Consider the following 22,938-nt stretch of genomic DNA (forward strand, 5'->3'; position numbering starts at 1 on the left):
TTTGTCCAATTATTTTTCCTTGAGTCACATCTAAGTGTGTGTCAATAAGGCCTCCCATGAGAAACTATTCAAATGTGCTGAACTAATAGACTGAATCTTAAGGTGCAATTATAATATCTAACATTACTCACACATTTGCAAAGGAAAGGAAAGAAGCCTTTCAATAGTCTCACAATTTTTTGCACTCCAGTTCTACCTTTTATAGTGTATGTGTATAGTCGTGTCGGTGCATGACAATTTCCGACATGGACATTGACACATTTATTTTCTGGCTTCTGAGGGTATTAGAGAGACACCAAAGGTGGGATGAGCAAATTTAGTCATTTTCCTCCTAATATATTTTTCAAATGATTGGAAACATATCAAATATGCATTTCATTCATTCATTCATTCATTCATTTTCTACCGCTTTTCCTCACGAGGGTCGCGGGGGTGCTGGAGCCTATCCCAGCTGTCTTCGGGCGTAAGGCGGGGTACACCCTAGACTGGTCGCCAGCCAATCACAGGGCACATATAGACAAACAACCATTCACACTCACATTCATACCTATGGACAATTTGGAGTCGCCAATTAACCTAGCATGTTTTTGGAATGTGGGAGGAAACCGGAGTACCCGGAGAAAACCCACGCATGCACGGGGAGAACATGCAAACTCCACACAGAGATGCCCGAGGGTGGGATTGAACCCTGGTCTCCTAGCTGTGAGGTCTGCGCGCTAACCCCTAGACCACCGTGCCGCCCAAATATGCATTTATAAGAGCTAATTTAATTTATGTTGTCATCACGTCACTACTACAAGTTGACTTTCCCGTCATCCTCCCTGTCCATTGTGTTGCTAACTAAAACAAATAACAAAACAAACATTACTGTTCTTTGTTGTTGGATGTGCCATCTGCAAATTATTAATGCAAACGTGTTTCCCCCAGGTTTTTGGCTTCTTTGCAACACTTCCCGGAGGTCATAATTGGTTGGGATCAGAAGTGATAAGAAACCATGAAGACATTACTCTTTAACATGATAGCCATTCTTATCAGCTGCACTGTTCATTGCCAAGCCTACTGCAACAAACCAGTTACACTTGAGTGGCAAATGAACCAGCACACCATCCAAATAAACTGGACACTCATAGAAAACATTTGTGGCACCACTGAAGACTGTGCGGAATTCAACAGCCCACAGATTTGCCCACTTCAGCTGCAGCACGGCGACAGGCTTTTGATGGCCGCAGACGAAACACTGACGTCATATGGGATCAGACTAGTCAACGTCTCGAAGGACAACTTTGAGAGCTGTTCTGCAAACGGGTTGACAGAAGGCCAGTTTGTTTTCCCTCATCACATAAATGGAAGCGAACAAGTGGACAGCAAGTGGCTGGAGCCAGGTGTCCACTACTTCATTGCTCTGCACGACAAAGACACTCAGCTGTGTAAGCTTGGGTTAAGACTCAACGTGACGTTGAAGGTGCAGCTTTGTCAGGCCTCCACTATGGTTCCACTTTGCTCTGGGAAGGGTGTTTGTCAAACGGACCAATGGGAACAGGCGTACTACTGTCGATGTCACCACCACTACTCTGGGAGGTTTTGCGAAAAATATGACGCCTGTTTGGATAACCCGTGTAAAAACAATGGAGTCTGCTTGAGTGATGGATCCGCAGATCCAAACCGCAGAACGTATACCTGTCTGTGTCCTCCACATTTCACAGGTAAGAGCACAAAACACTCATCACTCTAGGTTCATTGGTGACTCCAAATTGTATGAATGTGAGGGTGAACGATTGTGATAATGGTAATGGTAATGGTAATGGTAATGGTTTTATTTCATTTGAACATGCATCAGATTCCAATTGAGTGCATCCCATAATCAGTTCCCAGTTCCACATGTCCAAAAGGAGTAGGAAGAAGCAAAGCTTATTAAATCCTACCCCTCCATCTGGTACTTTAACAATCAGTAACGCTTACATTTGTTCACTTCCTGCTTTCCATGATATAGTTTAGGGTTTTTTTTTTTATGACATAATGGGTACCATAGTGCATGTCAATATAGTGATATATATAGCACATCATGACTGGTTCAAGACTCTTCATCCTTGTATTTAGCAAACATCAACTGCTTGTATTGTTTCTTGCATTGGCTCATCGTTGTGCATTGTTTGATTTCCTTACTCAATCCATTCCATAGTTTGATTCCACATACTGAAATGCTATGGCTTTTTAACGTAGTCCTAGCATATTTCAAATATATATTTCAAATTTAGTTCTTCCCTGAGATCATATTTCTCCTCTTTTGTATCTCGAATTGTTCCCTGCGATTACCCCCATGATCCCAACGAGGATAAGTGGCATAGAAAAAGGATAGATGGATGGCAAAAGAAAAGAAAACATGGTTTGCTCCACATTTTAAAATAAAATAAAAATTACAATGGACTTAATAATAATAATAATAATAATAATAATACATTTTATTTGTATAGCGCTTTTCAAGATACTCAAAGACACTTTACAAAAGAATGAAGTTGAAAAAAACAAGTTAACAGAATAAAAGACACACCAAAATACAACATTCATTGGTTAATACATGAGTAAAAACATGAGTACAGTTAAAACATGAGTAAAAGCGGGGCGGGGCACAGCAGTCAGGTATAAAAAGTTAAACATTAAAAACAGATTTAAAGAGGTGGGTTTTGAGTTGTTTTTTGAAGGTGGGAAGGTCAGGGCAAGCACGGAGTGATTGGGGCAAAGAGTTCCAGAGGGTGGGGGCAGCGATGGAGAAGGCTCTGTCTCCCCAGGTTCGGAGCTTGGTCTTACAGGGGAGTGCCATGACTTATTGTGCATGATGTGGCTGTTAAAATATGACTGTAACATTAGCACTGTCGCTCACAGTTATGCTCGTATTGTTGCTGTTATCTTAAAGGGGACCTCCTGTATTATGCTTCCTTGGCTATCTTTTGCATTGAGTCATGGACTCCTATAGAGTGGCATACAGTTCTTCCAGATTCTGCTCGCTTTTCTGCAGTGTTTGCTTAGACTTGGTGCTTTCTACCCAAACTGTCTGTTTTAATTTAGTCCACCCCCAGCCCTCCTCTAGTTACGCCCACTCCACTGTGATTGGTGACACTCAAGAGGACTTCCGGATACATAAGTCCACGTTTACGAGTGCAGGCAATCTGCAGCCCATATAAGGAAGTTAGTAGAACTCTGTGTTCGAAAAAAAAAACTCAATAAAACCGAGCGTACAGAGCTATCCAAAACTTCTTACAGGGCTCACTTCCAAATGTGCAAACCTCATTATATGATGCTTTTACACAAGAATACAACATTGTAACAACATTTGTAGGTCAGAAAAGTAGAAAAGCATACTAGGTCCCCTTAAATGTCACATTGCAGAATCTGATATATAGCATCTATTGGGTTAAGTGCAGAGTTATATATTATATATTATATCAAATAAAATATATATAATTTGCACTATTTCTATCAGATGTGCCAGAAAAGTTGTAGGACTGTTGATGTTTTTTTTTTTTTTTTCCCTTTATTTGGGCAAATATGTGAATCATTACAGTGCATTTCTTACATCAATCAAAATATAACTTTCCATTATTTACATTTGTATTCAACTATCTGATCCCAAGCCCAAAAGGAGTAGGCTGAAGCAAAAGCTTATAAATGCCTACCCCTTTTTGCAAGATATAATCATGTTCATGCCACAGTCTTGTTTCCCCTGTTATTATTTTCATTGTAATATTATTATTATTATTATTATTATTATTATTATTATTATTATTATTATTATTATTATTATTATTATTATTATTATTATTATTATTATTATTATCATTATTATCATTGTTGTTATAATCTTTATCATTATTACCAACATTATAATCATCAATAATATTACCATTTTCATCATTATAGTTAAAAATTTTGTGATTTTTTATTTTTAATTATTTAATTTTACAGACTTCATTGCTTCTTGTAGAGTGTAGAGATTTCATCTGTTATTTTCTGAAATCTGCAGTCTTTGTGTGTCAATTTATTAGCCCACTTTTTTTGTGCATTTTCACTCTCTTTTGTTTTTAATTAGTTGTAAAAAAAAATGTGGTCAAAGTCAAAGTCAAAGCTGCCAAATCCAAATCTACTAGGCTCGTGACACGGGAATGATGTTGATGTTGACCACATTCTTTGACGTGAAGGGCATCATCTACTTCAAGAGTTTGTCAGAGGGCCAGGCTATTGACCGCATCTCGACAAAAAGATCTTTTGTTTTGGTGCAAAAGAAGAGGTGAGCGTTGTGACAGGACAACTCATGGCTGCATCACAACAACAATGTGATCAGCATCCCACAGTTGCTGGCAGAGAAGAACTTTAGTCTGCCGGAGGGACCAGGCTCAAGGATGTCATCAAGGGGACCCTTTTTGAAATTGTGGACGACATCAAGATGGCTATGACGACAAAGCTGAAGAGGATGCCTGAAGAATTCTTCCAGGAGTGCATGAAGGTGTGGCAGAGAAGTGCATTCAACTCTATGGGGACTACCTCAAAGGGGAAAACTTGCAGTTTATAGATTGGATTTCAAATACTGTATATCTTTTGTGACTCCAGTTCTGGAACTTTTCTGACAGACCTCATATTCTTTCCACATAGAATATGTTTGGTAAGTCTTATGTGACTCGAGTATTACTTAGAATAACAGCAACATCCATGAGCACTTTTAGAACTGAGGGTCACAGGTTCGGGTCACAGGTTCAAGGTCCACAGCACTGCATACGGAAGGCAAACCTGAATTTCCCTTGAGCCATACTCTGAAACTCCCAAGTTCTCAGGGTCATGATGGTTCCTCCCACATCATTCTGACAGTAACAGTAACACTCCTGATCAAAATTTTAAGACAAGTTATAGTAAAATTATTCATTCATTCATTCATTCATTTTCTACCTCTTATCCTCACAAGGGTCACAGGGGGTGCTGGAGCCTATCCCAGCTGTCTTCGGACGAGAGGCGGGGTACACCCTGGAGTGGTGGCCAGCCAACCACTCTCCGCCGTGCAGCCCGTTGAAAAATTAAACAAATTAAAATGTTTGCATTGTTAGATCTTAAGGAGGTTCTAATTTGAGCTTCAAAATGCAATAAAAAGAAATGGGAGTGAGACAAAAAATATTTTGAAAAACCACATCCTTTAAAAGCCAAAATCTAGACAAAATTGAAAATTCTGTGTAATTTTCTGTTGGGTGTTGACACTGTCACGATCTCTTTATAGCAAAGGCAAAAAAAAAAGCTTTCTCTCTTTGAACCCGGTGTGTTGAGCTGCATACGCTAGGTTGCTGGTAGCATGCCATTGCTGCTGAGGTTGGATGAAGTAACTTTAAGTATTTTTTAAGTAATTTTAGTCATTTTAAACTTTTGAGTTGTGGTAGAACCAATCGAATGTTGCAGTACTTGAGCCGCAGAACGTAATTGGCTATCCTTCAACAAAATTCCTTTGGAATTTGCATGAGCACAAAACATGGGACATTGAAAAATGGAAGAAAGTTTCATTCTTTGATGAGAAGAAAATGTAACCTTGTAACCATTCCTGGTGTTTTCCAATGTGACTGACATGGCAAGGGGATCCCATCAGTGATGTTTTCCACACAACGCAGTGGAGGGGATCCGATCATGATCTGGGGTGCTTTTTCCTTCAATGGAACAATGGATACTCGCTACAAACTCATTACAAATGAGTATCCAGATTATCCATTACGGATAATAATTTTTTTTCCTGATACGAGTATGAAACGAGGGCGGCATCAAGCATTCTGCATGTGTGGCTGATATAAACGTGATAAAATATTACACCCCTCTCAATGCGTTGCAGTATGCACCTTGCAATCTTCAACGCGTTTCATATAATACACTGTGTTTTTACAAGACAGCAGGCAGGATCGTGCATCAGTCACTGACTGAGGCTTTTTTTTTCTCCGTCTTCTTGCTTGGTGGTGATATAAAGTCAGTTGGAAAACTGCTTGCAGTACTTAATGTGGTGCTTTTGGGAAAAATACAGTCAACAAGGCTGACAGATTATTTCCCTTTTTGCCATGTTCATGTTCATTTCACTAATCACTAATAAACAATACGTATCGCAACTTCTGATCAATGCATGTCAATTTCCAATCCAATCCACTTTATTTATATAGCACATTTTATAAACAGTTTCCAAAGTGCTGCATAGACTAGTAAATTAAAAAGTAAAAATAAAATACAATAAATAAAGATACAAATTGAATTTAATCCAAAACTAAAAGATCATTTAAGAAATAAAATAGTAAAATAGATATTAAAATATTAAAAACAAGAAGCAAAGCAATAAAAGTATAAAAAAAAACAATTAAAATAAAAGAAAGAACTAAAAGACACAGGACCATATGACTCACTCTGAGTTAAAAGCCAGAGAATAAAAGTGGCTTTTAAGACGAGACTTAAAGCTTTCAATGTTAGGGGCCTTTTTTACTTGAGAGGGGGGAGAGTTCCATAGCTTGGGGCCAACCACAGAAAAGGCTCGGTCTCCCCTGGTCTTAAGTCTCGTCTTGGGCACCCCAAGTTTCAGATTTAAAAACAATGTACAGATTTAAGCTCCAGCCATTTTCAGTTAAGATTCGGTTTATGCCAGCCCACTTTGAGTCTTCTTCACCATGTGGGGGAACATTCCCACAAGCACCTTGGAAGCACTGACATCAAGCATGGTCAATCGATTTGTGAGGTGAATAACAACAATGGTGCAGCTCACTCATTACTGGGTCCTTTCCTGAACTGTCTTCTATCTATTTTAGGGGGGTTTGGGGGTTGCTATGGTCTTACAAACTTCTGATTAACTGATGAACAGCCTATTTCAGTTTAATGGTTGTTGCAATGAATTGATTACTCACAAAATAATGTGTGACTTCGTCCTTTGCGAAATGTAAATTATTTTTTTTGATCAGGAGTATATCTTACTAAAGATTTAATGCAAGCCTTCCTTGCAGTGATGATGTATTTATTATACACATTGGTTAGTCAGGATTGAGCCCTTATCACATCAGCTTTCAAAGTCAAAGCCAAAAGAATTAATATTCAAACACTTACATTAAAAGGATTTCTATTTCTTAATCCAGGGGTGTCAAACATACGGCCCGCGGGCCGGAACCAAGGAGGTTCGATCAGGCCCGCAGGATAATTTGAAAGTGGAAAAAATGCATAAAAGACATGGAATTAATATTTTTAATTTGCTGCAATTCATGGATTATCCGCTAAGGGGCGCACTCTTTCCATCAGAGTAGAAGACAAGCCGCATCACTGAGACAGACTGAAAACAGCAGACGGTATCAATGCGCCATCTGCTGCTTGTTACGACGTTGTTAATACCTTGGTCTCTACCGCTCCGCTACACCCTCATTAGCCAAAATGTCGTTATCCAAACGGAGAAAAGTAGATAAGGAGTGTAGAATTTTCAAAGAAAAATGGACCACGTCCTATTTATTTACAGAGATGCACGGAAAACCTTTGTGCTTGGTGTGTTTGCAACAAGTTTCGGTATTGAAGGAATATAATATTCGACGCCACTACGAGACTCATCACAGCGAAAAATATGACGGCTTACTGTTTGCATTGAAAGAATACAGCTCTGTGAAGATGAATCCTTACTGTGGTGATTTAAAAAATGTGCACTTTAATGTTAGTCAGCAGCTTCAAAACAACATCAGTTCATACAACTCCATAAATTTTCAGTATATATTGTATGTGTATGTATGTTTCATGTATGAAGTTTACAGATTTACAGGACAGGCGAACACTTTCTTCATTCCACATTTAAAATCACTCTCCTTAGTTTGTAAGGTGCACGCAGGGATTACATTTAGATTTTATATGCGTATGTGTAAGTGGTTTAAAAATCCCTTTCTTTAAAAGTCTCATTTAATCTTAAAGTGCATTACTATATTTTTCAGTACCAATTAAAGTTTTGTGCCTTTGTACAATCAGTGGGATCAGTTGCAATGCATATTTGTGAATGATAAAAGTAAATTGCACATTTGTCTAAGGAAATATGAGGTGTTTCATGAAATGTTTTGTAAAAGGATAGTTCATTGAATTTCAATATTTTCCTAATGTTCTTGTGCTTCTTTACACCAAAACAAAGGAAAGACATGATATTTTGGTTATTTATAGCAGAGTATGGTATAATTTTAATGGTCCGGCCCACTTGACATCTCCCTAGGCCGTATGTGGCCCACGATGCGAAATGAGTTTGACACCCCTGTCTTAATCTCTCTGTTAGCGATATGTGTTTGTCTTGCTGCAGCATTATCTATAGTGCAGATTTTTTTTTTATTCAAATTACCAGTATAAAATTTACAAAATCGACATAAATAGCATAAATAGTCATTTTATGTGCATAATTCACAAGCCCATGATATTACCTCAGTTGGTTTTCTGTTCACTTATCCAGCTTTCTTTGTGTTAGGAACAAACTGCTCTGAAGTCATTGGAAAGGAAAACTGCAAGAGAATGTGCACCAACGGGACGTGTGTTCAAGTGTCATCTACCTCCTTCAAATGCTTCTGTGGTGCCGAATTCTCAGGTAGGCAGTTTAGCAAATGTTCAACCATGTCATTCACCTTGGGGGCATCTCTCTGTGGAAAAGGTCAAAGTTAAAAACTTTTTTTTTTTCGATCAAAGATCAACATTTCCTTGTAGGCTTTCAACTTGATCACACTTTATTTTTTATTTGTGATCATAATCATTGCGGCAGCCATTTTAAATCAAATAATTCATTATGGATGACTGTTATACGACTGTAAAAAACATGAAGAGCATGTCGCAGTTTATAAAACACAGGTTTACAGCTACTAATTAAATGTCATTTATATTATTGTTCCCGCTGATGGTATTAAATCAGAAGTTTGATACAGCTGTAAGTTTTTTGCCACATTGATTAATGCTGTTATGATTGAACTCATGCAGGATTTCACAATGAAAAAAAAAGTGCTGCCTTTCATGATTAAAATTTTGCCAACTGATTTTTTAAAATTCCAAATAAACTAATATGTTTCCCCATGCTATTGAAATTGGGCACTGTAAACATTTGAGTACCGATGTTTTATTAATATGTCCATCACAACTTTTTATCACTTTCTTGTGTCTTCCAGCTAAAAGATGGCAATTCAAGTAATAAAAATTTACTTTAACTATGAATTATTTATGATCGTCATTAATGTCCCTTGCTGAATTCCTTGAATGAATCCTATAATTCTTCTCCCTCATGGTGATGTGAGCATTTTAACTGCTACTATTATTAGACCCAAATACAGTGAAGAAAATAAGTATTTGAACACCCTGCTATTTTGCTATTTCTCCCACTTAGAAATCATGGAGGGGTCTGAAATTTTCATCGTAGGTGCATGTCCACTGTGAGAGAGATAAACTAAAAAGAAAAATCCAGAAATCACAATGCATGATTTTTTAACAATTTATTTGTGTGATACAGCTGCAAATAAGTATTTGAACACCTGAGAAAATGAATGTTAATATTTGGTACAGTAGCCTTTGTTTGCTATTACAGAGGTCAAACGTTTCCTGTAGTTTTTCACCAGGTTTGCACACACTGCAGGAGGGATCTTGGCCCACTCCTCCACACAGATCTTCTCTAGATCAGTCAGGTTTCTGGGCTGTCGCTGAGAAACACGGAGTTTGAGCTCCCTCCAAAGATTTTCGATTGGGTTCAGGTCTGGAGACTGGCTGGGCCATGCTAGAACCTTGATATGCTTCTTACGGAGCCACTCCTTGGTTTTCCTGGCTGTGTGCTTCGGGTCGTTGTCGTGTTGGAAGACCCAGCCACGACCCATCTTCAATGCTCTGACAGAGGGAAGGAGGTTGTTCCCCAAAATCTCACAATACACGGCCCCAGTCATCCTCTCTTTAATGCAGTGCACTCGTCCTGTCCCATGTGCAGAAAAACACCCCCAAAGCATGATGCTACCACCCCCATGCTTCACAGTAGGGATGGTGTTCTTCGGATTGTACTCTTCATTCTTCTTCCTCCAAACACGCTTATTGGAATTATGACCAAAAAGTTCTATTTTGGTCTCATCTGACCATAAAACTTTCTCCCATGACTCCTCTGTATCATCCAAATGGTCATATGCAAACTTAAGACGGGCCTTGACATGTGCTGGTTTAAGCAGGGGAACCTTTCGTGCCATGCATGATTTCACATCATGACGTCTTAGTGTATTACCTACAGTAACCTTGGAAACGGTGGTCCCAGCTCTTTTCAGGTCATTGACCAAGTCCTGTCGTGTAGTTCTGGGCTGATTCCTCACCTTTCTTAGAATCATTGAGACCCCACGAGGTGATATCTTGCATGGGGCTCCACTCCGATTGAGATTGACCGTCATGTTTAGCTTCTTCCATTTTCTAATGATAGCTCCAACAGTGGACCTTTTTTCACCAAGCTGCTTGGTAATTGCTCCGTAGCCCTTTCCAGCCTTGTGGAGGTGTACAATTTTGTCTCTGGTGTCTTTGGACAGCTCTTTGGTCTTCGCCATGTTACAAGTTAAAGTCTTACTGATTGTATGGGGTGGACAGGTGTCTTTATGCAGCTAACGACCTCAAACAGGTGCATCTGATTCAGGATGATACATGGAGTGCAGGTGGACTTCTAATGGGCAGACTAACAGGTCTTTCAGGGTCAGAATTCTAGATGATACACAGGTGTTCAAATACTTATTTGCAGCTGTATCACACAAATAAATTGTTAAAAAATCATGCATTGTGATTTCTGGATTTTTCTTTTTAGTTTATCTCTCTCACAGTGGACATGCACCTACGATGAAAATTTCAGACCCCTCCATGATTTCTAAGTGGGAGAAATAGCAAAATAGCAGGGTGTTCAAATACTTATTTTCTTCACTGTACATATACCTCTGTGCCAATCAAAATGAAAGAATACACATTTTATCACATGCATAAACCTCAAACCAACAAATGATACTGAATTGGGACTAGTCTTTCAATACTGATTAATACTAACAAATATCTAAATTCTAAATTCCATTTTTCCTTTTAAGACTTTTCCAATGGTTTATAATATTCCTTATTGCAATTTTCAAGCCCAGAAGGCTTCTTGGGCGAAAAAGTGGTTCCCGTTACATGCATTCTTGGCAGCATCTTTTTTAACTGTTTTTATATCTTTAGAATGCACAGAAAATAGAAAGACACATGTGTTCGTGTCTCACATAAGAATTGGGGATGATGGGAACCATTCCAAAAAATGTTACCTTTAATTGCCGCTGCTTTCCCCAGAAATCTCCTCCTCGGGGTGCTTTTCCATCGCTGTGCTTTCCTTCTGTACCTTCAGCTTCTTGGGAGTTCTCATGGAGTTTTCCCTCCTCCTCCTCTCTGCTGCAGTTTCCTCATTAATCAAGAAGAAGCTGGTGGCTGCTCCATAGCTGGCTGCCCTCGTAGGCCAAAGTCTATGCGCACAGAATAATGAGCTGAGCTCGTGGGACGTTTCAAATGAGATTTCCTTTTGTTTTGACTGTCCTCCACTCTACCTCTGGGGTATCCATTGCGGAGTATTAACATCTTTATTGGTCCATTTCAATTTGCCACGAGGTGTTAATTGTTTTTATCTCTTTCTCATTTTGTTGGCAACAATATCGCATTTTGGAAATATAATTAGTCGTAAATATGCAGTCATCACCCTTGTTAACCAGTTTAATTGTTGTACATACAGATAAATTGTTGTTCCTTTACTCATGTTGAATCACCATTGTTAATCTCTGCACTAATGAGGGCCTTTTTACAAGGTGAGGAACTATATTTGTTTACTTAATGTGCTTATGACAATTGTTTGCAAAAACCAATAACCATATTCACTTCATAAACATTTTTGTCATACTGCTGTAATCCGCCAGTAAACAACTATAAAATACAAGTGAAATGAAGTTGTGATTATCAAACGCCCCCCAGAGTTTTTTTCAGAACTGCTGCCATCTTGACTGTGACGTCATGCCTGAGGACACTTTCTGGCAACTGCGCTGATCAAAACATGACGCACATCAAAGCGAAGAAAAATATATATTCACATCAATGACACAATAATAACATTGACTGATATTGTGTTATGTTCAGTAGTCATGAATATATTGTACATTGTTACTGTATACCAGAGGTGTGGACTTGGTGTGGACTGGATACAAATATGACTCAAGTTACAATTTTGATGACTTTGACCTGACAATATCATCAAAGACGTGCAACTCAACTCGTACTGGGCTAGTACTGTATGTATTGTATTTACCAATACATGATTTAAATGGCTAAATTAAACATGACAGTGTCATCAAATAAAATATAAAAAACAGTGAAGACGGTAGCAGCTCCCGCCTGCATTGCGGTGCCGTCACACAGCAAACAAAGCACGTCCCATGTTGATGCTGACCCAAATGCTCATTTGTTGACCTGACTTCACCGCATGGCACTCCCAGATTAACAAACATACACCGCATCCAGAGTACTGCATTTATTTTTATTTTTATCAGCTAAACATTTTCCACATACCACATTATACCTTGGCTTACACGGTTCATTATATTTCCACACAATTTTGTTTGATTATTTCGGCTTTTTCCTGGTTGAAATGTTGATGTCAATTATCTTCAGAGGAAAACAGATTGGATCTTACACCAGGCTCTCAGACTAGAGCTGTCTTATACAGACTCTGATCGACTGGATGGCTACATCTACAGACTACACTGAACTGCAGGGGTGCTCACACTTTTTCAGCATGCGAGCTACTTTTAAAATGACCGAGTCAAAATGATCTACCCACTACAAAAATGCAAAACATCTATTTATTTTCAAATGTATTGAGGATTATTTGTACGTACAATGTATGTTGATGTACCTTACATAACCAAATGAGCCAATATTGCAAAACACACATAATTAACTATTAACATTTTTTGTAATTACCTCCACATTACTCCACATTTCCCTTCTTTGGTACTGCGATGGTAGAATGGCATATGAGGCAAACGCACTTCGAAAAAGACATTGTGAAAAAAAAGTCCACCTCCCATTCCGTATGGAAGTGATATGTTTTTGCCTTTTTACTTGGTCCAGCTCTTTCACTCATTTTAGTGACCATAAACTTTAGCGAGGGCTTTAAAATCTGACGCAATTCGCCGACTAGCTTAGCACTTTGCATCGTTGTTTACGCATGAGCGGTGACCTAAAGGTCAAAATTCAGTTGTCATCTGACTGGTTGTCCTGTATGTCAATCAAGTAACGGGGATGGATGATAGGCTGACATCGTAAGTTCTGCTGCACTTAGAGACGTTGTTTGATTTGATTGGTCGCCCGAAGGGCAACATTCAGTTGTCATCTGAATGGCTGCCCTGTATATCAATCAAGTGACGGCATTGATGCTGGGATGATATTTTTTTAATGTCACGCCCCGATCGACCAGTACCACCTCCGCGATCGACCGGTAGATCGCGATCGACTTAATGAGCACCCCTGCTGAACTGGATGAATGACAATATTCACCGGCATAAGATGACAACGTGAATCGGACTATTATATTGGTATACTGTGATATATAATGTTCTCCTGTGATTTGCAGTGGGTTGATAAACTTGTGAGTGCACTGATAACTCACTCGTGATTGGTCCCTGTTCTAAAAAGTGCTATCATTACCTCAGTGACTCGCGTGCGGCACAGTATTTAATCGGTAATACAGTAGTTCTGAAGTAAAGGAGATGAGATTAGAATTGTTAGGGTCAATGTTTAAGAAAAAAGTAACGGTTTATGTACAGTAAACCTCGGATATATCGGATTCAATTGTTCCCACTGGTTTTGTCCGATATAAGCGAAATCCGTTATATGCGTATACCGGAAAATGTCCGTTTTACGCATATATCGGATTTATATCCGGTATATGCGTAAATCGGATTTTATCCGTTATAAAAAGGCACTTCCTTGACTATGTTTCCAATGTACCTGGACGCGCAGGCAACGCTGCAAACACTGCAAATGACGTCGTATAGCGGCCTGTCACGATTCGGCGAATCGGAGCGCCACGATGCGGCCATCCGATATAGGGAAATTTAATGGAAATGCATTGGAACAGGACTGGAGATTTTGTCCGAAATAGGCGAAATCCGTTATAAAAAATCCGATATATGCAATGAATTTTTATTGGAAATGCATTACAGAAAAATTGGTTCTTTTTTATCCGTCCATTGTGAGCGAATTTCCGATATATCCGAGTCCGATATATCCGAGGTTTACTGTACCAGGATTTAAGGTATGTGTGTTTGTGTACATACCACATATATAGTGGTACCTTGGTTAATATCCATGGTATTCAGCATAAGCAATAAGACATAACTCACTTTTGGCATGAAGAAAGTTCCTTGTTGTAGTATCGCAAACGTAATGTAGGTCAATTGCATGGCATTAAATAAAAAATCGACATCAGCCTATCATCCATTCTCACTATGACCTTTGCCTTTACTTAATTCCATTAATCTGCCATATAAAGACATACACGCTGACAGTAATACTAGCTTTGTTTACCGCTACTGAGCTAACTTTTCGAAACTTCCAAACTTAAGAATAGATTTGAAACTGAAAAGATGGACAGAGTAAAGAGCCAAAAACGAATTACATCCACACGGAATAAGAGAACTTTTTTTCACTGTCATGTGGGACTGGCTTCAAGTTAAGGCAATGCAATGTAAAGAAAAGTCTCATCAATATAGGATTACTGATGCCTATAGTGAACAGAATAATACTTTTCTTTCAATATTGTTTAAGTAAAAATTGTCAACCAAACACTAATCATTTAGTATTTAATACATTTTTGAAAAACTGGGATAGAGCGAAAGAAAAATGTTCGAACCGTGATGTAGCAAGGGACGACTGATGGTCTCCGACCACCGGGTCGCCGAGGCGTTCCGATGCCAGCTGCAAGACATAATCCCTTCAAAGTATGGGAATGAGTCATGCTTCTGACAAATACTGCAACCCTTTTTCCCAAGAATGTTCTACCAATTTCTAAACGGTACCATTGAAATGCTTTTTTAAGTGTGACAAAAAGGTGTTACACAAAGGTAGTCAAGGTTGTATTCCGCTTTTCATTGCAGACTCGCCTTGTGAGAGAACATCCACTTGTGATCAAAATCCATGCAGAAACGGGGGCATATGTGAGGAGACTCCCAAAGGTCCGGTCTGTCATTGTCCTGAAAGCTTTGTGGGCCTCTACTGCGACGCCAGAGCTGCCTTTGATTGCATGTCAAATGCATGTCATGAAGAGCAAATTTGCAGTGCAGGACAGCATGTGAGTACTTCATTTTCCTTATTTGTTTTCTCTCAGAGGGACATAAACATAGAATGACAAGCCAAAATTAATGTAGTCGCATGAAATAGGATCAAATGGCTTCACTCTAAAGGCAGATGCAGCAATTAATATTTCCTCCTGAAGATGAGCTTTGGGAAAGAGTGTTTTTCATTTGGCAATTTGATTAAATGACCCAAAAGATATTTCACCTTTCATTGGATTTTTTAAATTGTCTTCCAACAGTTTGAAAAGGCTGTCAAGCTTCTCATGCTGAGTAGGATAGAAAATAGTAGAAGATATACTTGACATTTTTAACTGGAAATGGCAATAGAAAATGGCAAATTATTTGAGATGTATGTTAAATATTGAAACAGCACTCCTATAGGCACCCTTACACGCTATATTACCCAGTATAGTTTATATAATAACAGAAAATATGCAATTTAAGACATTAACTATGACTCATGCCTCTTTGTTGCTGTAAATCAGGGGTGGGCAAACTACGGCCCGGGGGCCACATGCGGCCCGCCAAGTGTTTCAATATGGCCCGGTATGGCCTGTTTTTTCCAAAGTATTTCATTTAAACTCAACATACAACCTGGCATCGTGGCTTGGGCCAACTTTTTGATGGTTGAGGTAGCTGCTTTATCAATTTCGTTATTTGATGTGGTCTGTTGTTTACAAAATGCTCCTGGAAAAAGGAGCACAAGCACAATCATAATAATAATAATAATAATAATAATAATAATAATAATAATAATAATTATCATAATAATAATAATAATAATGTTGTCAATAATGATAATAATACTACTATTATATTAATATTTTTGTTAATAATATTAATATAATAATGGTAGTAATATTACAAAATACTGGAAAAAGGAGCACAAGCACAATAATAGTAATACAAATAATAATAATAATAATGTTGTTGTCAATAATGATAATAATACTACTATTATATTAATATTGTTGTTAATATTAATATAATAATGGTAGTAATATTATTATTATTAACAAAATAATAATAATAATAATATAATAACATTACTATAACTAATAATAATAATAATTCTAATAAAAATAACAATAATAATAATAATAATAATACATTTATAACACACTTTACATCAAATAAATGATTTCAAAGTGCACATATAGCAGATTGCATGACACTTTTACATGTAAAATATGTGTAAAAATATAGGTGTAAAAATGGACTGTTACGTGTAAAATACTACATAATCCCCCCCGGTCAATTTTGTTAAATTAATGCGGCCCGCGAGTCAAAAAGTGCTGTAAATGCTTTCTGGCAATCATGCTTTTCTGGCAGATAAGAAGAAACATTGAGGCTTCAGAGTTGACTTTAAGTTTGGCGCAAGTTACGACCGCAACAGTATTTTGTGTTCGGGATTATTGTGGATTATTGTCTCTGTGTGGAGTTTGCATGTTCTCCCCGTGCATGCGCGGGTTTTCTCCGGGTACTCCGGTTTCCTCCCACATTCCAAAAACATGCTCGGCTAATTGGCCACTCCAAATTGTCCATAGGTATGGATGTGAGTGTGAATGGTTGTTTGACTATATGTGCCCTATGATTGGCCTCTTGCCCGAAGACAGCTGGGATAGGCTCCAGCATGCTTGCGACCCTCGTGAGGATGAGCGGTAGAAAATAGATGGATGGATTATTGTGCCTGTGTTAGATGATTAAAACCTGTAATAAAAGCTTGTTTCAGCGATCGAGTATGGGATGTCACAACCAAAAGTGGAACTGAAAATGGGGGGGGGGGGGTCTGAAGTCTGAAATTGACATGGATTGATCAGAGGTTTCTATATTTATTATTATTCCGCTATATGTATGCTGTGTATGTGAGTAAGTGATCTGTGAGACTTAAAACTTGTATTATTTTAATGATCTTTGTGAAGTTGGTGATTGATACTAACATGCAATAATGGCCGCCTGTAGAGTTCATCCAGAGAGAGGCGGTCGCGGTGTGTGACTGGCCAATCACAGAGCGGGAAGAGTGAATACAAAATGAGCATTTTCTTTCTATGGATAATGACAAAATGTACTCGTTTCGGAGGTGAACAAAAGTTCACAAGGTCTTCTTGCTGTGAAGAAATGTCATATTCAGGAAATGTTTGTTGGTTTCAAAATTGTGCAACTTTTGAGGTTTGAGGTCAAATTTTGAGATTTTACAGCACTAGAATGTATTTTTATTGTAAAATGTGCCATACTTACAAATACAACACTAATTTCATAATTGATTCCAACATCGAACAAAGGCACACTTTCGGCATAATTTTCAGTGATGTGTGAAATAATCCTGCCATGTTTTAACATGATCTGGTTTGTTCTGGCTCCTGTTTGCAGGCCTCTGAGTGTGTGTGTGCAGATGGTCAAGTGGTCCCAGCATGCAAGGCCAGACAGCGGAACGTGTGCAGCCCATCACCGTGCCTCAACAATGCCACCTGTGTGTCCAGGGGAGGTGATTATGTGTGCAGGTGAAAAGCACAAAACACACACACACACACAGGGATCAGTGGCTACTCTTCTAGATCTCTTTTTCCTACCCGAATGCAGCTACACGTGTTCAATATAATTCAATAACATGTTCTCTCCACTCTTGAATAGGAAGAAAATGTATTGTCATCCTGGATGCTCTTAATGATATCCTGGTAAAATTCGATATACAGGTGGTTCTCTGTTGCCTTTTCCGATGTTTTGTAGGTTATGAATGCGCTCCCATAAGTTCATTAACTTAATTTTGGGCCGTAAATATGAGACTGACTTGAGAACTACAGTCCCTGACAAAAGTCTTGTCGCTTATCCAAGTTGTAGGAACAACAAATAATAACTTGACTTGTAGTTGCTCAATTGGAATCAGAAATGACTTATATGAAAGGCAAAGCCCTCTAGATTATGCTTTTTATATCAAAATAAAGTTTTGTACCATTCATTGAGTTTTATCATTTAATTAGGACATAAAGGTCAGATTTTGCTTGGACAAAAGTCTTGTTGCATACAAAAAAATGTAGAAATAATACATATACTTAATGTTGAATACACAAATATGCTACAATAACATCAGAACATAAAGTCATTGTACATTGTAAAAAATAATTAATATTGTGTATGGCTTCCATGAGCTTGGAGGACTGCATCCATACGTCTTGGCAATGACTCAAATAACTTATTGATGAAGTCATCTGGAATGGCCAAGAAAGCAGTCTTGCAGGACTCCCAGAGTTCATCAGGATTTTTCGGCTTCATCTTCCAAGCCTCCTCCTTCATCTTCAAAAAGCATAATCTAGAGGGCTTTGCCTTTCATATAAGTCATTTCTGTTTCCAATTGAGCAACTACAAGTCAAGTTATTATTTGTTGTTCCTACAACTTGGATAAGCGACAAGACTTTTGTCAGGGACTGTAGTTATAGCGCAAGCTGGTCCTCAAATACGCACCATGAGAAGCTCAAGGATGCAGTGTATGCTTGGCACAGTATGTGAGGAAGGCTAGCATTGCTTATTAGGTAAGTTTTTGGAATTCATTATGTCTCCCAAGCCACAATGCGCCAAAGAAAAGGAAAGCCATTGTTGTAATGTGGTGTCCAAAGGCCAAAACAATTCAGGAGGCAGACTTGCAGTTCGCCCAGTCTAGGCACATTTATTTAGCTTGGCAGAGAAACTTATAGAAAAAACTAAAATAAAAAATAAAAAATTAAATTGGAAAAATAAAAGAATGACTTGACGTCCCAAAACAACAAGAAGAAAAAATGTATTCACTCACATCACTGAAATCTAGTACTGCAGCCACCCCGCTGCTCCTCTTATAGGCTCCCAATCTGCCCAGAATGTCCCACTTTGGTCCATGGGTGAGTCTACAAAACACATCTAATTGTGAAACTCTTAAAACTGGATTTCAACACCATCATCTGATGCGACCCCACTGCTACTACAACTCTCCATAAAACATTAACCCATACACATATTTCCTTACCCGAACCCAAGATTAAATACCCATCCAACCTTACAACCCCCTCCCCCAGCTCCAGTACATGGTATGGTCTGATGAGGTCACTAATGACATCACCAAACCTATAAAACACAGAAACTCATGGCGGCTCCTTCCCAAACATTCCTGCAGGTGACTCCCTTGGTCAGTATCCCCAGGTAAGATGAACTCTGTATACGTGTTCGAATCCCAATGAAATCCTGAATACAATAATACAAGGGACAAGTGAATGAGTTCTAACTCATTAATTTTGCCACAGCCATCGCCATGATGAACGTCATTAAAAGCTCACAGAGAGGAGAAACACACACCAGTAGCGGCCTCTCTTTTGGTCCCGACTGTTCAACTGTCATGACCATCATTAAAGATAAAGATTAGCGAATGCTAATGAATGTCAGAAAAGTCATTTCTTTCTGTATGCTGTTACAAGGTCTGGGACAAAAGAAGGCTATCCTTCCAGACTGGACTGGGACAACATTTTAATAAAGTTGAAAGGTCTGCAAGACAGTGACAGAGATAAAAGTAAAGAATTATTATTTTTTATTACTGTATTTTAGACGTTGTTCAAGTGTTTTGTGTTCAGTAAGAGTGGCTTGCATATATTCTAATTAAAAAGTAGAGTTGATTTTTATCTGCTATCACCCTACATTATCCATAAATTCAAACTGCTGTTTCACAAATTGACCCTGCCCTTTACTATGACAAACATCGGCGCTATTGAGCATTTTTATGTTTAATCTATTGTTTATATGAGCTGGAATTATATCTGTCGCAAACGTAAGTACTCACATTTCAGCAAGATATTTTTTATTACAGTATATCTTCCCATGGACATGAATATAAGTTAGTGTACAGCTTGTATAGTAGTATAGATTTACTACCTGCTGAAAATGACTCAACACAGCCATTATTCTCTAATAGCTGTGCATCACAAATGAGCACCAAGACAGTTTAATCCTACTGTCAATTGTTGCGGCAGGCGTTTAGCACTGCATGAGTGCTGCTGGCACTTGCGAGCAACGGTTTGTTGATAAATACATCGCTTCCAACATGTATTGTGGCATTCTGAAGCAGTGATTCCCTTCATGGGAAAACCGGGATGCATGGCAGTTTTCCAACATGCCCAAATACACCCCCAAAGTGCAATCTTTATTGTTTTTAGAGCTGTACACTGACTAATCTTTTATATAACAGTATAATTTCTAAAGTATAGTCTTGACTAGAAATTTATCATGATCATTTGGTTCCAGACCCAGCCGAAATAAGAGCTTAGGATTCATTATAAATATACTGAATATTTTTGTAGTTGGAGCATAGAAAACCTTTTTAATGATTTTTACCATTATGAGCCCTGTAGTCATGAAATAACAACCCTATAGTCTAAATTTGAGAACTTTTTTCAAATGGAGTGGGGAGGAAAGACAAATACAAAGCCAAAAAATTACCACTTCCACATGGAATGGGGGGGATAGAACTTTTTTTCAGTATGTCATGCAAACTGCCAAGACTGACTCGGTGTGACATGACTGACATTACATGCCTGTGACCCTCGTGAGAATAAGCGGTATTGAGAATGAATGAATAGATTACCTACTACATTTTCATGTGAACAGAATGCAGATGGCCTCCCCGCTAGACCATTAAAAATACAAACAAGCTTGCATTGTGCTTTTGAAACATTTCTTCAATGCAGTAAAACATTATTCTTTAAGATTACAATGTTCTTGTAGATATTAGTCGGTTTGTGGATTACATTCTTCTTGTAGATTACATTCTCCTCACTTCTCATGCTCGGTAGATGCATATCATCAAACTGAAACCTTATTTAAAACACAGGCAGCCTACAGTATATGGCGATTAATAGTGTTGTTCAGCGCCAGTGATGAATGTTCTTTTACTAAAGCTGAATGAAAAAAGTTTTTGTCTTTGTTTTTGTTGGTGACTACATTTCAGAATTCCTATTGGGATGTATTTCACATGGAAGGAAACCAAAAAGCCACTTTGACACAATTTTGTCTCAGCAGTGGAACGCAATTCTTCATGCCAGTAAATAAATCGGTGTGATGCATGTGTATGTACCATTACGCCAAGAAACATTTTATTCATTTATTCATTCATTTTCTACCACTTATCCTCACGAGGGTTGCGGGCGTGCTGGAGCCTATCCCAGCTGTCTTTGGGCAAGAGGCGGGGTACACCCTGGACTGGTGGCCAGCCAATCCCAGGGCACATATAGATAAACAACCATTTTAAATATTCAGATTTTCCTCACACGTGATCTTCCTGTCACTTATTGTCAACTAGTTGTGAATGCAACGAAACATATTTGCAAACAATGCGATGGTGTTTATCAAAGCTTTCTTATGAATAACTTTTCCACCACCTTGTAACAAATAAGGGGAATTCTTCCTTGTGAAGTTCTAACTGTACATACAATGATGCTATAGATCCATACCTTTATCTTTGGCCCATTTCTCCTCTTATTTTTACATTGTGCACCCGACTTGCTTTGACTTAGTCTTTTCCATGTTTTGTTGACACAATAACACATAACTGCACTATTTTAATGATCTACTACAGCAGGGGTGGGCAAACTTTTTGACTCGCGGGCCACATTGATTTAACAAAATTGACAAGGGGGGGCGGCTCTATAGTATTTTACACGTAACAGTCCATTTTTACACGTAAAAGTGTCATGCAATCTGCTATATATGCACTTTGAGATCATTTATTTGATGTAAAGTGCGTTATAAATTTACATTTATTATTATTATTATTAGGTTAGCGCGCAGACCTCACAGCGAGGCAACCAGGGTTCAATTCCACCCTCGGCCATCTCTGTGTGGAGTTTGCATGTTCTCCCCGTGCATGCGTGGGTTTTCTCCGGGTACTCCGGTTTCCTCCCACATTCCAAAAACATGCTAGGTTAATTGGCCACTCCAAATTGTCCATAGGTATGAATGTGAGTGTGAATGGTTGTTTGTCTATATGTGCCCTGTGATTGGCTGGCCACCAGTCCAGGGTGTACCCCGCCTCTTGCCCATAGACAGCTGGGATAGGCTCCAGCATCCCCCGCGACCCTCGTGAGGAAAAAGCGGTAGAAAATGAATGAATGAATGAATTATTTTATTATTATTATTTTTATTATTATGTGTTTGTGTCCCTTTTTTCAGAAGCATTTTGTAAACAGCTGTCTTCGGGCGAGAGGCGGGGTACACCCTGGACTGGTCGCTAGCCAATCACAGGGCACATAGAGACAAACAATAATTTTTGGAGCCCAGTGAGGATAAGCGGTAGAAAATGAATGAATGAATTTTGTAAACAACAGATCACATCAAATAACAAAATTGATAAAACAGCTACTTCCACCATCAAAAAGTTGGCTCAGGCCGTGATGCCAGGTTGTATGTTGAGTTTAAATGAAATACTTTGGAAAGAACAGGTGGGCCGTATTCAAACACTTGGCGGGCCGGATGTGGCCCCCGGGCCGTAGTTTGCCCACCCCTGTACTACAGTCTCCCAACTAGCAGCCAAGGCTAAACCAACTCATGTTGACCCACAAGTGCC

The 22,938-nt window shown here is 38.6% G+C and overlaps 1 protein-coding gene across 1 annotated transcript in view; it reads left to right on the forward strand.

Annotated features, from left to right (window-relative positions):
• Positions 1-22,938, forward strand: part of eys (eyes shut homolog) — a 272,564-nt gene that overhangs the window by 12,340 nt on the left and 237,286 nt on the right. The window contains exons 2-5 of the mRNA XM_058058308.1: positions 928-1,703; positions 8,474-8,590; positions 15,165-15,358; positions 17,733-17,863. Of these exons, the coding sequence (XP_057914291.1) occupies positions 995-1,703; positions 8,474-8,590; positions 15,165-15,358; positions 17,733-17,863 (1,151 nt within the window). The 5' untranslated portion in view covers positions 928-994. The remainder of the gene's footprint in view (positions 1-927; positions 1,704-8,473; positions 8,591-15,164; positions 15,359-17,732; positions 17,864-22,938) is intronic.

This window comes from Doryrhamphus excisus, chromosome 20 (assembly GCF_030265055.1).
Source record: "Doryrhamphus excisus isolate RoL2022-K1 chromosome 20, RoL_Dexc_1.0, whole genome shotgun sequence".
NCBI classification, from domain to species: domain Eukaryota; kingdom Metazoa; phylum Chordata; class Actinopteri; order Syngnathiformes; family Syngnathidae; genus Doryrhamphus; species Doryrhamphus excisus.